Source organism: Microcaecilia unicolor, chromosome 2 (genome assembly GCF_901765095.1).
Source record: "Microcaecilia unicolor chromosome 2, aMicUni1.1, whole genome shotgun sequence".
NCBI lineage: Eukaryota > Metazoa > Chordata > Amphibia > Gymnophiona > Siphonopidae > Microcaecilia > Microcaecilia unicolor.
This window is the reverse complement of record NC_044032.1, coordinates 97250801-97269624: the sequence shown is the minus strand read 5'-3', so window position 1 is coordinate 97269624 and position 18824 is coordinate 97250801. Positions and strand designations below refer to the sequence as shown.

The window sequence follows — 18824 nt, the reverse complement described above, 5'->3', positions numbered from 1 at the left end:
AAGGGTCCTCTGCCACTCCTGCAGGAGAAGGACCTGCAGGCTGGGACAGGAAGATTGCTGACCGCCAAAGGGGGGGGGGGGGGGGGGGGAAGGACATGCAAGTGCCCCAGGAAAGCAATTTAAAAAGGGCTGGAAGTGTGAGAGAACCGGCAACAAGGATTAGGAATTCCCCTGCAGCTTGTGCAGCGGATCAGGGAGCTGGCAGCTGACAGCTCCCCCACCCCCGTGCTCTGCTGCGAACCCGCCCCTCTCCCTCTCTTGCATGGCTCTGCCTCTTATAGAAAGTGCCCTTTTTTTTTTTTTGGCTCATTCTTCCCTAACCTCTTAAGCAATTAGCAAAGTCCTTGCTCCTCTTCAAGCGTCATCAGGTAAGAAGACAGCCCATCTTCTAGCTTTCTTGGGTGGGTGTAACAATTTTAACCACTCAGCTTTTATCGTTTGCGTCTAAGAACAGGTGATGGAGTGAACTTTCTTAGCAAATACATTTATTTTACAGATTTTTGGCTCTGGCACCGAACTGTTTCCTTTGGAACTTGATGCTTGTGCTTGCAAAAACAAAAGAAAATAGATAAAAGGCTCTCTCTCTACTGCTTTCATACACGTGCGGGTATGAAAGCCATTTGCGGCACGCGCAGAGTAGCCACGCTTAGTGATTGGCTGCTCTGCGCATGCTCAGCTGACCGACTGGCTTCCCCCCTACTGCATGCAAATGAGTCTGTTCGCAAAAACAGCGACCAGCTCATTTGCATGCAATTTGCTTTGGGAATCCCTCTATTTCCAAATCGGTTATTTTTACCAAGGTGGAAATACAGACCGATTCTTTACGAGGACCTCTGTGCATTCTAGGTCACAAGTAACTCGGCATGATGAACGTTTGGTTCAGTATGAGAAACAGGTTTTGGTATTTGAAAAGGATTTTAAAAATTTGAAAGATCATCACAGGTTGTTAATTAAAGATCGAATGGTAACTCACCAGAAGCTGGAAACCTTGGAGAACTATAAGAGGAGCTTGAATTAGCGATTTATCAACTTTTCAAAATCTACAGTACACCAATCGATATGCTTAAAAAGTATATTATGGAGGTTTTGCAAGTGCTTAAGCAGTGGTACGCAAACCTGGTCCTGGAGGCACCCCAGCCAGTCATGTTTTCAGGATACCCACAATGAATATTCATTAAGAGAGATTTTCATGCAGTGGGGTCAGTGTATGCAAATTTCTCTCATGAATATTCATTGTGGATAGTGTGAAAACCTGACTGACTGGGGTGCCTCCAGGACCAGGTTTGGGAATACTGGCCTAAGGAGTCTTTACTACCAGCAACCCATATGTACTATGTAGACCGATGAGGAAATCCCCCGACTGAAGCAAGAAAAGACAAACCATCAGATAGCTTTGACCTATCCGGATTTCTGGAGGGGTCTAGTCCTGTGGTGACTAAAGCTACTTTGATTGTTCATTTGCCTTGGAGCCAGATAGAAATTGGCTCCTCAGACTGTGTTTTTGTTATAAACATGTTGAATTTCTGGGCCACAAGATGCAAATATTTCCTGACCTTTGCAGGGCCACTCAGCTCAGAAGAAATGCATTTTTGGCTTTTAATTGGAACTCTTGGCCCTGGGAGGGACATTTTTCCTTCAATTTCCACGTAAATATTTTATTAAATTAGATTCTAAGAATTATGTTTTTCTTGGCCCATGACATCTGTAACGGCAGGTCTTAAATGGGTAGTGAGTACTGTTAATGAGAAGTTTCCTATGATTTCTTCTAGGTACTACTTTAAAGAAGTCTCCAGTTAACTAGTATTTTTCTGTAATTCTTCCCTTTTCCTTTTTATTCTTTTTTAAGTTTCATAAGATTATAGTCCCTGTTATGATGAGCTTTTCTTCTTTGGAAAGGTTTTCTGTAATTTTACATTTGCCTGTAATGAGGATTTTTTTCAGATGTTAAGTGTTATCTTGATTTATAATTGTAAAATGCAAAAGCATAACATTTTTAAAAGATACTAGGTTATTGACGGAGGGCTCCTTTTACAAAGCAGTGCTACCAATTAAAAGCAGTGCTACCGATTAGTGTGTGCTATATGCGAAGAAGCCCACGGGAACTGAATGGGCTTCTTTGCATTTAGAACACCGATAATCAGTAGTGCCGCTTTGTAAAAGGAGCCCTTAGTTTCATTTGGATGATTTGTTTTAGTACTTTTTTTAATTAGTTCAGTTTGATTTTATATATAGGACCAGATATTCAAAGCAGGCAAGAGAGTCTCCTGCTTACTTAAATCATGGTTTGAAGGCCAGTCGCTGATATTCAGTGGCACATAACTGGGCAGTGCTGCTGAATATTGGCACTAACCAGCCTTTTTTAAAGTAGGCAACAGACAGGCATTCTGAAGATGGAGTTGGGGAGAAGCAAACAGCTATGCAGGTGCCAACAACACTCAGAGGTGTGAGCAAACCCAGAAAAATAAAAATACTCACTGCTGGTATCCACATAGCTAAGCAACCAAATAGGACCGCATAATAGCAGTCTTCTCTGGTCACTTAGCTATGCAGTGACTAGTGTTGAATGTTACCTGACACCTGCATAAGGTTTATATGGTTTACTAGAATTTGCTATATTGCCATGACTAACTGGCAGTTCTCGGTGGTTTACAATAATCCAAACATCAGAAAAGAAAAGGAACTACAAAACTGATAGGCAAGAGGATAGATCAAGCATTCAAAGGGTAAGAGGGAAAAAAAAGGAGGGGGAATGGAAAGCCAGTGTAAAGAAGAAAGGGATAAAATTGGATTAAATAGGAGGACAGGGAAGTGGACAGCAGCAGTTGGTCCCAACATTTCAGGCTGTGGTGAAAACCACTGCAAACAGCCAGGCCTTTAATCTTGATTTGAAATTCTTAAATGAAATTTCTGAACAGTATCTAGCAGGAGGGAGTTTCAGTGAGGGGCAGCAAAGAAAAAGGCACGATGATGAATAGATTCTAATTGAGCAAGTTTAGGGCCAGGTAAGACTACGCGGTGATCGTATACTGAGTGAAGGAGATAGGCTGGTGAGTACAAGATAGTGAGAGAGGGGCTGGTGGAAATGGGACAGTGAAAGAGGAGAGATAACGAGGGAGGCTGAGCCTGTGGCCCTTGAATGTAAAAATTATTAATTTAAAAAGTACGCGGTGATGGATCAGTAGCCCATGATACTTTTGTAGGGCGGCGACACGTGGTCATAACGATGGGCATAGCACAGCTTCCGAGTAGCTGCACCTCCTCCCTCCCAGCGAGATCAGACACCCCTTTACTCACCCATCTGCAGTCCACCCCAAAAGAAACCTACTTAGGCTCCCTGGTGGACAAGTGGGGTACTCAGGTAGGAGCAATCCCCACTTGCTCTTGCCCCTAGTGGATCCATAAGTAAAATGGCCATTGCAAGACTACCATTAGAGCTTGCAGAGACCATTTTACTGATGGAGCTGCTAGTGACAGTAGTAAGGACCCCTCCTCCCTAGGCACCCCACTGGACTACCAGGGAGCGAGGGGCTATAAGTGGGTAGAAGAATATGACAAATCCACTTATGTAGCGCTCCCAGCTGGCATTCATCGAGACTTGCATAAGTTTGGATGGCCAGCAGCAATCCAGTTAGACATGGATAGTCAATGCCTGTGCCCAGACATGGCCTGGCATTGGATATCCAGGTCTAACTTAGCTGACAATGGCCAGTGTTAAAAAACGCCGACTGCCACCAGCTGAATATTGACCAGACAGCTTTTAATGTGTGTTATGTATGCTGCCTGGAGCCCTGGTAAGGCAATTAATAGATGGACGTGCCTAGTATAAACAGCAGATCAAATGTGAAAGTCATCATGAATTCTTGTCATTCAAAACAGTGAATTCCAGACAAAAAGCATATTAGACAGAACTTTAAATTTCACAATTAGAGCATGGGATCTTCCAACACTTACTCTGTAAAAGTATACACAATCTCCAAAATAGTACACTACATGATTGTTGGGCCAGTCTCATCACATAATTTATTAAATGCCTGCTGGCAAATTTCAATGGTTCTCAGGCTTGGAGATCAGACATGGCCCACAAGGTGCTTACAACTGTTCGCTGATCAAACACACAGGGCAGGGAGCTGTAGATGACATAAACAGAGCAGCAGGGCAGGGCATATTGCAGCTGGTGGAAGCCACCCTGCTGGCTGAACAAGAGAGAAAAATAAACTGCTTAGAAGTATCCTGTCCTTGGTGCATCTGTGTTTAGAAGCGGCTGGCTTTGGTACAAAGATGAAGTACAGGCAGCAGTGCTTCAAGAAGGGCAAGAAAGAAGAATGTAAGGGAGGAGAGAGGAATTAGTGTTAAAATATACTAACACATCAGTTCAAAAAGCACTCAGCGTTACGTTTCTAAATAAAACCTATATAGTGCAACTATATGATCAAATGCAGTGATTCTCAACCCAGTCCTAGGATACTTAGCCAGTTAGGCTTTCAGATACCCAAAAGAATATGCATGAGACACATTTGCATACAATGGAGGTAGTTCATGCAAATTTATCTCTGAGAAACACCCCCCCCCCCCCGGTAGACTGCAGGAATAAAATCAAATTTATTCACCACATAAAACAATACATAAACTAAAAGCCTGACATGGCCATGTTTCACCTATCAAGACCTGCGTCAGGGGCTTGTAATAGTACCCAGACATGTTGTCTTAGAATATCACCGATTGAGTCAAACTCTTTCCTTCAAAGCAGTTATGTAGGTGATATTCTAAGACAACACCTCTGGATACTATTACAAGCTCCTGACTCAGCCCTTGATAGGGCGAAACATTGCCATGTCAGGTTTTTAATTATGTATTTATTGGTTATATGGTGAATAAAATGGACTTTGTGATTTTTAATCTACTGTTTTTTTTCTCCGTGCTGGATCTTATGGATTGGTTGCCTGTGTGTTTTCTTGCAAATTTATCTCATGCATAGTCACTGTGGCCATCCTGAAAACCTCACTGGCTAGGTGTGTCCCAAGGACTGGGTCAAGAACCTCTGGTTGAATGTGAAAATATTCATTTTCTTTTTAATTTTAAATGTGAATTTCATACAGCAGCAAGACTGAGATATAAGGTTTAATGTTTATGGATTCCTGATATACTCCACCTTTCTGTGGTACAATCAAAGCAGTTTACCTATTACATACAGGTACTTTCTCTGTCCCTAGTGGGCTTACAATCTAATCTTTTGTGCCTGGGGCAATGAAATGCTAAGTGATTTGCCCAAGATCTCAAAGAGCCACAGTGGGAATTGAACCCAGTTCCCAGCCCACTGTGTTAACCATTAGGCTACTCCTTCACTCCTCTGCTTGACCCTGTACAACAACACTTATGTTGCCCATCCTCTTTCTATACAATCTAACTTAGTGTTCTCAACCCAGTCCTCGAGATACACCTAGCCAGGCAGGTTTTCAGGATACCCACAATGAATATGATTGAGAGATTTGAATACAATCAAAGAAGTGCACGCAAATTTCTCATGCATATTCATTGTGGGTATCCTGAAAACCTGACTGCTTAGGTGTGTCCCGAAGCCTGGGTTGAGAACACCTGCTCTAACTAGAGACATAATGAAATTCTACAAACTATACTTTGATGGTAGCTTCCATGCATGCCATTATTGAAGATATGTAAAAAGACGTAACTTCCGCCATCTTCTTAAAGGTCTTAAATTTTCTCCAACACATACATGGATGCTCTGATTCAGACAGGCTTAATCTGAAAATAAATATTTAACCATACACCATAAAAATGTAAACTTATGCATATGTTATCCTGGATTGTTCTCCATTACAAAACTCTGTACTTAAAATTTTAATGTGCTCTGAACAACTTAACATTAACTTATGACCATAACTTTATCAGGATTCTCACTAACTTTGCTCTATATGTAAGCTTGTTTATCCATAATTTAACACATGGCCCAAAATCCGGGAGTTCCCACCAGTACACTTACCAACTGTTAAGTAAACAATGACTAAAACACTTGCTTTTTTTTCCCCTGTAAGTTCTTTAAAGGGTACTAACCTGTTTTCTGAGCTAGATGTTGAGGTACTAGATGATGACAATGTATGGGAATTTGACATGCGCGAAACAAACTTCTGGATGGTATTACGAGATGGAGCCTTGATCCTTGAGCTACGCCTACTGTGATATTTTTGAAATAAACTCTCAACCTAACATTGGAAGGAAAAAAAAGAGTAACAAATGCATTTGTACAGTAGATATTCCCAATTTGGATGAGGTTTTTGAAGCATAAAAAAGAAAAAAGTTATCAAAAATATTATTGACATGAGCCACCATCCACTACTAAGTAAGATGACTTAACATCCCTGTGGAATTTTATGTTCAAACTTTTTTTTTTTAATTAAAGAACAGTAATATTCCTCTACACAGAAAAACTGCAAAATACTATACAAAAATGACAAGAAGCCTGGACTCTTATAGCTCCCCACCAACATGCACATAAATATCGCTATCCCCCCTCCCCCCAACGAAACTCCAACCCCCCACCCTTAAACCCATACCCCATAAAGTCAAGAAACGTGCAAGAACAGTATTACAAAACAAAATTCCTAACATCAACCAGGGGAATATAAATGATTCAGGATCAAATTCCATGCAGCAGGGGATACTGACTGTAAGTAGGAATCCCAAATAGAGATATTTAGTTACTCGTTTTACAGATGCAGTTGCATCTCTGGCCTCCCACAGTGCCAGAGTATGGACGCGGGCTCACCAGGACCAGAAATATAGAGGCTCCAGGCTCACCCAGGAACATGCACTTTTTCCTCACCAAAATAAACTTTCTAAGGAGAGTCTGCCTGTCCTTACTCACCCCTTCCATTCCTCCTACCTGATCAAAAAAACCCAGATTCACAGTAAATTGGATTCTCCAGTGGAACAAGCTGCTTAAATGGGAAGTTACCCCAGATCAGAACTGTTGGATAAATGTGCAAGTCCACATAGCATGGTAAAAAGTATTGTTCTCCCTGTCGCAACGGACACAAGTTAGTCCCCCTGCCCTGCACAACTGTACCTGAATGAAACAGGCCCTATGGAGTACCCGAAACACACATTCCCTAAGATCAGCTCCCAGAGACAATTGAGGTACTTTACTAATGGTACCTTCCACATTCCATTCCAGGAGCGATCTCCATAGATCTGCCTCCCATCGTGTTTTAACCATCTCTTTTCCCCCTCCAAGGGTTGAGCTATTTTAAAAAGACCCAAAATAGTCAACCTGTTAGCCGCTACCATTTCAAAAAACAAAACTCAATTTTCCTCATAACTTATTTATTTTTATTTGGATTTTGCTCACACCATTTTCAGTAGTAGCTCAAGGTGAGTTACATTCAGATACATTGGATATTTCTCTGTCCCAGGAGGGCTCACAATCTAATTGTTTGTACCTGAGGCAATGGAGGGTTAAGTGACTTGCCCAAGATCACAAGGAGCAGCAGTGGGATTTGAACCAGCCACCTCTGGATGTCAAGACTGGTGCTAGAACCATTAGGTGACTCCTCCACTCCACTTAGATTTTAACCTATCGGAGTCTAAGGAGCTGACAGTGTTTTAGTTGACAAAAGGCAAATTGGTTCCCCCACTGCACCTCCCCCCTTTGATGAAAGGTCTCAAAAAGATATAATTTTCCCCTCCTTAGTCAGCACACTCTCCACAAAGCTGTATCCTTGGTTCTCCCAATGAACAAAGGTAAAGTTATCCATCCCTGGATGGAATAACAAATTACCCCTTAATGGCAATTGTTCTGTATCTGAGGGAGCACTTCCGAGCCAATGGATCAGCTTAAGCCAAGTATCCTTTAAGGGTCTAAACAGAATACTATTCCTCAACAAATTGGGTAGGAGGAAGTGAGGAACTTGTAAGAGAAATCAAACATTGCATGGGGCATAGAGAAACTACTCATAAGCAGTTGGAGTACAGTCTGTTCTATCCAATAGCCAGTTGCCTAAATGGCGCAAAAGACACGCATAGTTATACAACCTTCCACTTCACCAATTACCATAAAGATAGGGCAGGCAAAATTTCACCTTCTTCCCACTCCAACAGTATTTAGTCAGTAACTTTGCTACCTGTGAAAGATCTTTCCTAAGGAGGCAGATAGGCAGGACCAGCAGAACATAAAGCCACTGGGGAACACACACTACCAATCTATATAGGCTAATTCTACCAGACAAGGACAAGGGCAAAGTCATCCAGCCCTCCAACTGCCTTCTTGTCATGACTAAAAGATGACTCACACTAAGGGAACATAACAACCTGGTAGAGCATGGCAAAGTACCAGAAAGAATGTATGGCTCATTTCAATAGAAAGACTCCCCTCTAAGTCCGGAATACCTACTCCTCAGTGGCCAGGGCCTCAGAACTGGACAGATTCAATTTGAAACTAGCACAATCCCCATACTCTTGAAAAATGCCCAGCAGCTCTTCGAGAGAGCTCTGAGGATCAGTAAGAACCAATAGATCATCTGCAAAGGCTGCTATTTTAAAAATATTATCTCCCCCGGATTAGTGAGAATATCTCATATCAAAGGGTCCAGAAAATAATAAGGGGAATAGTGGACATCAGTGGCAGGTTCCCCTATTTATAGCAAAATCATCTGAACTTCTGCCATTATCCCACACTCTTGCATGAGGGGCCGAGTATAGTGTGTGTATCACTGCTACAAACTGACCCTCAAAACCATAATGTTGTAAGGTACCATACATAAACTCCAAATAACTATTAAATCTTTTTCAGCATCAAAAAACTGATTAAAAGTGAGGGGGTTTCAGTGCGTTCTCTGAATTCCAGGGAGCTCAAAATGTCTTAGTAATATATCTATCTTATTATCTTATTTATTACATTTGTACCCCGCGCTTTCCCACATACAGCAGGTTCAATGCGGCTTACATAGTAAATAGAATTACAAAGTATTGTTTATTTTTAATTCTTTATTTATATCTTTTTACATTTCACAATATAATGTAAATGGAAATATTCAGAAAATACTGAAAAAAAACCCAAAAGAATTTTTAAGGAAATAAAGTTCTCTATAAACTTTGTCCACTACTCAATGATCCAAGTACCAGGAAAAAAGAAAATATTAGTTAATTAATCAAAGAAACTTGAAGAACAGTTTATCCTGCTAGCCCACTTATAGCATTTCTCACTGGGTTGCACATTCAATGTTTAACAGCGCTTTCCTGTAAATCAATAAATTGTTGCAACTTTACAGGATCAAAGAATACGTAGTTATTAGCATTTAGGGATATCAAACATCTGCAAGGAAATTTGAATTGAAAAGTTGCTACTAAGTTGAGAGCTCTTGTCTTATAAGAGAAGAATTCTCTCCTTCTCTTTTGAGTATCCCTCGCTAAATCAGGGAAAATTTGTATCTTTGAACCCATAAAGTTTGCATTTGCATGACGAAAATAAGTCTTGAAAATATTATTACGATCTATCTCCAAAGCAAAGGTAGCAATTAAGGTAGTTCTTTCAGTCACAATTTCCAGGGATGACTCCAAGAATCCAGTCAAATCAAAGTCCGGTTGAGCTTGAGACTGTCCATCAGTCACTTTTTTAAATCCTGTAATGTACTGGGCTCTAGCAATGGGGGGAAACCCCTCTGCTGGAATTCCCAGGACTTCTCCAAAATATTTACGCAACATATCAAGAGCGGGAATTAGTGGAGATTTAGGAAAATGAATAAATCTCAAGTTGTTCCTACGACCTTGATTTTCAAGAAATTCTATTTTACGCTGTTGAGTCTCTCTCTCCCTGATCAGTGTGGCTGAAACGTTTTGCAATTTATTAATCTCAACTTCCAAGGTTGCTACCTTTTTTATATTATCTTGGACTTTTCCAGAAGTTTCTTGATAATTTTGTTTCAAGTCAATTACTTCTCCTTTCAGGGAGTTTAAGTTAGTTTGTAAAGCAGTGCTAATACCTTGATGGCGTCCCAGAGCGTTTCCAACGTTATCACAGCTGGTCTTCCTACACCTCGGGTTTCAGCAGGAGCTGGAGCTCGATCCACAGAAGAGATGTTGTCCTTCGTTGTTAATTTGGGCTGCATAGAGGCACTAACGGGCCCTCCTGGTTCAGACGACAGGGTTTGTATTCCACCAATCACCCCGTCGTTCTGAGCCTCCGTCAGCGACATACCTGCTCCTGGCCTCGGGGGAGCTGTGTTGGAGGGCTGGCTAAGCGATATGCCCTCAATGCTATGATCAGCTTCAGATGAAGCTGATCTCGCAGTCACAGGAAGCTGCTCTCCGAGTGTCCGAACTCCAAAAGACTCCAGCACGCACGGTTTGGCGTACAGCGGGACTTGAAGCTTGACTCAAGGAGGTAAGAGTTTTCGCCTTCCCCTTTCTCTTCCCCATGGTGTTCATTCGGGTTTCTGGCGTCTACCCCGCTAGGAGCTCAGGAAGTCCAAACACTCACACCGCTTCAGACGCCATCTTGGATCTCACCCAGTTCTCAGAATTACAAAGTATTGTAAGGAGAATATTACAAACTGTAATAAACATAGTAATAGTAAGGTTTTAAGAATATGTGAATTGAACATGAAAAGGTAAACAAGGTACGAGATGTAAAAGGAAAGAGATTGGGAGGGTATGGTATAGGGAAGATGAAGAAGAAAAGACTGGGGAATGAGTATAAGGTGTTTGGGAGACATGGTTTAAGGTATAATTATCTTCAGAGCAGGAGTTATGTGGGTGGGCCTATAAGATTAAGTTGGGTCATTAGGGTAAGCTTGCTTGAAGAGATGTGTCTTCAACATTTTCCTGAAGGGTAGATAGTCGTTAATTGTTTGGATGGATCTTGATAGAGCGTTCCAAAGCTGGCTGCACAAAAATGAGAAACTGGATGCATAGGAGGTTTTGTATTTAATTCCTTTGCAGTTGGGAAGGTGTAAATTGAGATAAGTACGTGAGGACATTGATCTGTTTCTGATTGGGAGGTCGATTAGGTCATTCATGTAGTTAGGGGATTCTCCATATATGATCTTATGAATCATTGTATGAACTTTGAAGTTTATTCTTTCTCTGATGGGGAGCCAATGAAGCTTCTCTCGAAGAGGTGATGCGCTTTCAAATCTTGATTTGCCAAAGATGAGTCTGGCTGCCGTGTTTTGGGCAGTCTGAAGTTTTCTCAGGATTTGGGTCTTACATCCTAAGAAAACACTGCTGCAATAGTCTACATGGGTAATAACTGTGGATTGTACCAGGTTCCGGAAAGTGCCCAAGGGAAGATATTTCACTCATTTCAGTATCTACATCATATTGAACATTTTTTTCGTGATGGACGTGGTTATCGAAAGATAAATGGCTATCGTTACTCCAAGGATTTTTAGGTTATCAGATATGGAGAGTTTAATGTCTGGGGTGCTGAGAATAGTCGGGAGGAGAGGAGAATATTGAGATGAAAGGACTAGGCACTGTGTTTTCTCTTTGTTTAATTTCATCTTAAAAGCGTTGGCTCAAGAGGTTAGGGTGGTCATACCAGTAGTTATTTTATCGGAGATTTCTGATTTGGATTTGAAGGGGATAAATATGGAGACGTCGTCAGTGTAGATGAAGGGATTAAGGCCTTGTTTGGCAAGTAACCTGGCCAGGGGAATCATCATAAGGTTGAAGAGTATCGGGGAAAGCGGAGATCCCTGTGGTACCCCGCATTCTGATGACCATGGGGATGATATATTTGTGGTCCCTTTGACTTGGTACATAAGTACATAAGTAATGCCATACTGGGAAAAGACCAAAGGTCCATCGAGCCCAGCATCCTGTCCCCGACAGCGGCCAATCCAGGTCAAGAGCAGGATCTTGTGGTAATGAAGTTTTTTATCCAGTTGATGATATTGCCGCCAAACTCAAGTTTGTCCAGAAGTTTAATAAGGATAGTATGATCTACCATGGCAAAAGCGCTGGCTAAGACAAATTGTAGAAGGAGAATGTTGTTTCTAATTGCTATTTCTTGCTTGAATTTGGATATTAGGGTAAGAAGGACCGTTTCTGTGCTGTGGGCAGCACGAAAGCCCGACTGTGACTCATGAAGGATGGAGAATTTCTGAATATATTCATTGAGTTGCGAGGTCACTCTGTTTTCCATCAGTTTAGTAATTAGAGGGATGGATGCAATTGAACGGTAGTTGCTAATGTCGTTTGCAGGTTTCTTTGGGTTTTTTGGTATAGGTATTAGTAATATGTTGCCATGTTTGGTGGGGAAGGAGCTTCGTTGAAGTAGGAAGTTTATGTGGGTGGTGAGATCTGAGATAAAGCATGTTGGGGCGCCTTTCAAAAGGTAATTGGGGCAGGGGTCAAGGTGGCAGTGAGACCTGGAGATTTTAGAGACGGTTTTAGTGACTTATTCGGTGGTAAGGAGGGTAAAATTAGTCCAAGATTGGTCGGCCGGTACTTCATCTAATCCAGGGTCCAGTTCGTCAAGAAAGGTGTCAACAGTGGAATTGTCTTGAGAAATCAATTTGCGAAGATTGATGATTTTGTCATTGAAGTATTTAGCTAACTGGTCAGCCGAAGGACGGTTTGAAGGTGATGTTGTCACTGGATCTGTGTTTAGAAGATTTTTTATAAGTTGAAATCTATCTCGTATGAATCCCAATTGAGTCTCACGCACCAAAGAAAGAAGTACACAAGCCAGCCCATTCGCCATCACTTTAGCCAACAGTTTACTTTCAAAATGTAACAGCGAAATCGGGAGAAAAGACTCCGGAAGCAAGGTGTCCATAATAGGTTTGGGGAAGACTACAATTTGAGCCAGATTTAACTTCCTTGGCAACCGCTGAGAATCCAAACAAGCCCCATACATAGCAGTTAAACGTATAAGAACAGGGTCACCCAGAATTTTATAGAACTCCGCTCTACAGCCATCAGAACCCATGGCCTTCAATAAGGGACTCTGTTTAATTGCCTGTTCTGACAGAATAGTGTGTTTTAAGCCTAAAAAACTGCCTTAATTCCTGAAGCTTATTTCTTCTAGTGGTCGGTTTTATGTTAAAGCTGTTATAGAAAAGTGAATGCTCCCTCTTTTAGTTTCACTCAGAGAAGAAGTGATCTACAATACTGTGAGCAGTATACTTTTAAAACTTGTTGACTAGGCTCTGATTGGCCCAGGAGCTATTTTCATTTGGATTGTACTGGTTTTTTCCCCAGTCTTAACCAGGAAGAAAAGAGTAGGATCTCTTTGCTGAGACTTGGTGAACGGTTATATGTCCTGATCTTTCCAGGTACTAATTAGTATACAAATGTTTAGATACTTTTATAATTGATCCATTTTTCAGCTACCTGTTATTGTTTGCTGATTGCACTTTTTATGTTTCACTGTTCAACATTTTAAAGACAATAAACACTAGTCATTTTGTTGCCTCTGCTGTCTGGATAAAGAATCCCGATAGTTTGTGTGTTGGGTCTGCAAGTGCATTCTGGGAACTGTGGGACCACTGGGAGTGTGGCACCAGTAACCTAGAAATCACTGGGGATAATTTGAGCGCGGAAGATTTGCCCAGAGGCAGTTGTGACCCAGTCGGTGGGAGGAGGGTGCTAGTGTAGAGCACAAGCGGCAGGTGCAGGTGCTGGGGACAGAACCTGGGAGCTCCATAATCATCTAGCATCTTCTCAATAACTGCATGGACTGAGACCGCTTTGGCCTACTTTCTTAAAAATAGTCTTCACTACACTCTGCAGTGCGCGTCTCTAGATTGAGGAATTAAACATAGCATGCATTTAATAGTTTTCACAGGAAAAAAAAAAGCAATATCAGTTCCTTATTTTAACTTTCAAGAGAAACTCAGAAGAAAAAGCAGGCATTAGAGGATCCACTTATTGGAGCCATGCAGGCACCCCATATGTTTTCTTTTCATGAAGTACATTCCTCCCCCTTTTTTTCCCCCAGATGGAAGGATCCCTTCTTCAGAAAACCTCTAACACATTTCACTAAGTTACTTCAAAGTAGTACTTGTAAGCTCTAAATTCCAAAATCGGAATAAGTGAATTCTCTAATGCCTGCCTTTCTAAGGTACCATTTCCCCTTTCCAAAGTCGCAGAGCTTCCTAGGGTCTTTCCTGTCCTTATACATCAGGAAGAACTACTCAGTTTCAGCTGCATAAAGACTGATCTGGCACACAAAGCAATCCCTCCATTTTGAAGGTGTTTATTTTGTCTTGGTTTTCTTCAATCCTAGATAAACATATTGGAAGAGACACCCCTGATGGTCCAATCTTTAGGAATGGGTGTGATCCTACAGCCATGACATTCAGAATTTCCATGACACATGCCAGATGACACTATTGAATCTGCCATGTAAATCTAATCCAAGGGATACAAGCTGCTCATTCCTGCCACTAGTGATTTAATCAAACCACCCTAACGCTTACCATTGTCTGGAAAAAGCCCAATATGAAAGCAGAAGTGTCAGCAGCTGAAGGCCTTACCTTTTGAAACAGGAAGGAAATCTCAATTCACAATAGCCCAGTAGGGCCCACCAAGGAGGTTTGGTAACAGGAGATGGCATGAGCCTATTTGGCCTATTATGTGGGCTGAAGCCAGCCCTATCAATTTAATTGTCTTGGGTGTACCAAAATGGCAGCAGCTGCATTGGGGAGAATTAAAACCACCTTGGGTGGAGACCAGATTCAGCCTTGTGACATCATGCGGTCTCCTGTTATCAAACCTCCTTTGGGCCCACATTGAACTTAATGTGATGCTGAAGCCTTAGGACTGCTGGGTCTACTGGTAGTGCAAAGGGGGTCAAATCATTAGGCATCGTCAACCCTCAGCTTGATGGGCAGCAGCTCTAGCTCTATGCTTTCCTTTTCATTCATTCAAAAACTTATATTCTGAACAATCCAAAGTTCTTGGTGGACCACAAATACATACATACATAAATCACTGTTTTTTCCCCCATTTAAAAAAAAAAAACTGAATACAAGGAAACCCCCCAATTTCCCCTCTACAACTTAAAAAGACATACTGTGACTCTTCAGTACATGACAATACACATCAAGGTACACAGATTCCTATAATAGTCTGAATCCAACCCTCCACTTGGTCCCAAAAACACTGCGCCCTTGGGCAGGACCACCAAATGTGAATAAAAGTCTGAGTCCCATATCCATGCATTCTTGCAATTGCACTAGGGTGCAATATCATTCATACTGCATTTTGTAACCACTCTCCACCAAATTGCTTGTTATAGATATCTGGAGAAGATTTTTATATATTCTCTCCCAGGTCTTAGATTCCAAGTGGACCCCCATAATAGCCTCCCATTTTTGCAAATAAAGTGAGGGAGGGAAAGTTTGACCCAATAAGGCTAAATAAAATCTCAATACACCCATGCCCACTACTTCCAGTCATGGCTTGCTCAAGAAAGGATGCCAATTAACTAACTCCTGATTTATCTTTTGGCAAATAAAATTGATCACCTGTTAATGAAACATATCCCGTTGACATAAACCAAACTCCTCAACTAGCTCCTGAAATGGCATCAATTCCTCAACCTGCACCAGCTGCCCCCCAAAATATAGGTCTCTTCCCTCCCAGGTCAGGTAAGTGCGATCAAGCTGTCCTAGGACAAAACCCTACGCAAAACAACAGACATCCCATAAAAAAGTTTCTACCAGGCATCAGACTCCCGCGTACCTTAAGTAAGGGTCTAACAGCCTGTGGTGAAAGCCACGGCATGGCATGCAATGGGGTCTCACCCACAAAAAACTGTTCCAAATGTACCCAGCTTTTAAGGGAGTCACACTGCCAATGAGTAAGATTTTTGAGATGGGTTGCACAATAGTAAAATTTAAAATTAGGCACAGCCATGCCATGCTTCTGTGTGTTTGAAGTTGAAATAACATGGGGCACCCTACCCTAGGGGGGCTTCTTTTTCCAGATATATTTAAAAAAACCTTTTGGGGAAATTTGCAGAAGAACCCATCAGGCAAAGGGATAGGCAAGGCAGTAAACAAATAAAGCAGTTTTGGCAACACTATCATCTTTACCGAATGAACTCGCACAAGCCATGAGATGGACAAACCATGCCACCGCTCAAACTCATCCCAAAATTTCTGTACCGCCCTTGGATAATTAGCTTCATAAAGATCCCCTAGCTAAGCAATAAAATTAACCACCAAATAATGTAGAGAATGCCTAGCCCAGCCATAAGGAAATCTACACATTTCCACTGTAGTAGCATTCAGGGTAAGATTTAAAATTTCCAACTTTGCTTTGTTAACTTGAAAGCCAGACACCCCTCCAAACTGATCCAGCAAGTGCTCCACCTTCATCAGGGATGAGGAAGGCTCCATAAGAAGCAAAACATCATCAGTGAATAACAATTTTATGTTGCACTCCCCAACACCCCCGCAGACTAGTGTACTAAATGAGCCAAAAGCTCCATAACCAATGCAAAAATGACTGGTGAGTGAGCACAACCCTGACAGGTGCCCCATGCCAATTCAAAACTATCCATATACACAGCATTAATCCACAGACTAGCCAAGTGTTTGTATAATATGTGATTCCAATCCAGATATTGTCCTGATATATCATGTTCCAGCACCTGGAACAAATAGGGCCATGCAAACCCAATCAAAGGCTTTTTCTGCATCAATGCCTAAAATGACAGCCAGAAATTTATTATTCTAGACAAACTCCATAAGGTGGCAAACCTGACAGATATTGTTAAACATATGACACCCATGAATAAACCCAGACTAATCATCTACCACTAAATGGGGCATATAACACTGCAACCTACGAGCCAGAAGTTTTGTAAAAAAATTATAATACACTCCTAACAAGAAGAATGAGTGATACGAGCCACACTCAAGTGGGTCCTTACCCGGCTTTAATAATGTCACTCCTGCCAAATGCCATGTGGCAAAAGAGACCCCACCCCCCCCTCTTAAAACAAACAATTTAGTCAATGGTTTTATCAAGTAATTTTTAAAGGTTTTATGTAAAGGAGTGTGGTAGCCGTGTTAGTCCACTCTTAAGGTTATCAATAGAAATCAAACAAAATAAAACATGGAAAAGAAAATAAGATGATACCTTTTTTATTGGACATAACTTAATACACCTGTTAATGAAACATATCCCGTTGATCCCGCTAATCAAGAAATGTATTAAGTTATGTCCAATAAAAAAGGTATCATCTTATTTTCTTTTCCATGTTTTATTTTGTTTGATTTCTATTGATAAAGGTTTTATAAAACTGAGCTGTAAAGCAATCAAGTCCCGAATGGCCCAGCGAACTTCATCCTTGGATATAGGCTGGGGCAGTAGAGAGGCCTCTGCCTGATTTAAGCAAGGGAGATCCAACGTTGCAACAAAATTGTTCAACTCAACAGAAGAGACTACTGCATCAGGCTGATATAAGACCTTAAAAAGTTGACAAAAACTTCCTGTATACACTCAAGTAGCACAGACACCACCACCCTTCATCACGGACTTGCAAAATATAATTTTGCTGCACACCCTTTTTTAAAACTTATGAGCTTATCGCTGCACATGTGTTTTTTTTTTTAACTTATGCGCTAACATAAGTTGTTGGCTCCCTCAAAATACTCCTGCCTCAACAGCTGCAGCTTCTCTTTGATCTCTTCTAGATCTAAATCTTGTAAATCAGCGCAAAGTCGGGCCAAACAGGTCAACAACTGAGAAGAACCCCCCTTTTTTGTGACAGCTCTCCAAATCATACAATTGTTGTGACAATGCAAGATGTTTCTGTAAGCATTCCTTATACCGATGGGTGGCTAATGCAATTAGTTTGCCTCTCAACACTGCCTTAAGGCCTTCCCAAAAAAGGGGAGGCACAATCTCAGCTAAAACAAAAACTCAAAATATTCCTTCAGATCAGTTTCAAGCTGCTGCACATCCTTAGGGTCCCTCAGTAAACCATCATTCAATCGCCAGGGTCCCCACCGCTTAGAACCTTTCCACACCCTCCAACTCGATAACCATCGAAGCATGATCCGACCAAACCCAGGACTCTATCGTAGAACCTACTGTACAAGAAAGCAAGTCCTTATGCACCAGCCACATATCTATTCGAGAATAAGAATCATGAACCTGCAATCAGTACGAATAACCTCGGTCATGAGGGTGGTGGAACTGCCACATATCAATAAGGCCCCAATCAGAGATAAAGCTGTTCAATTTCCTCCAATCTGCCTTGCCATATCCCACCGCCCGAGTAGTATTATCCATAGAGAGTTTCCATGTAATATTAAAACCTCCCCCAATTAAAAGCCTCCCCTCCACCTTAGCAATGAAAAAGCTATGAAGTGTCTCAAAAATGTAACTTATTCAACATTGGGAGCATAAATAATCAGCAAAATATAAAGCTGATTCCCTAACTCCACTTTCAACAGCAAGTAACATCCCTCTTTATCCCGCACTCTCTCATGTACTGTGGGAAGCAGGGAGTTAGCAAGCAGGATACCCCATTGATTTTAGATTTAGCCTTATTAGAGGCACAATAAATTTGAGAATATTTTTTATGATGGAATAGCAATTCGTGACGTGGCAATAGGTGGGTTTCCTGAACAAACCCAACATCCATACTGACTCGCTGGGCCTCTTTAAAATAGAGTCGATGCTTTTGAGAGGAATTAAGACCTAGAGCATTAAAGGACATAAAGACCAATAACTTGGGTGGTGAAGGGGAGAGGTTTGGGGCTAGGCGTTTCTGTGTGCCTTGAGTACACCATGAGGGGCATAATCGAGCGAAAACGTCTATCTCCATGGGCGTTTACCTCCAAGAA

At 41.5% G+C, this 18824-nt stretch overlaps 1 protein-coding gene across 5 annotated transcripts in view; it reads right to left on the bottom strand.

Moving 5' to 3' along the window:
- MAP3K1 (mitogen-activated protein kinase kinase kinase 1) overlaps nt 1-18824 on the bottom strand; it is a 274135-nt gene that overhangs the window by 74063 nt on the left and 181248 nt on the right. For all 5 annotated transcript variants that reach the window (XM_030193149.1, XM_030193151.1, XM_030193150.1 and 2 more), the window contains one exon: nt 6070-6218. In XM_030193149.1, the coding sequence (XP_030049009.1) occupies nt 6070-6218 (149 nt within the window). The remainder of the gene's footprint in view (nt 1-6069; nt 6219-18824) is intronic.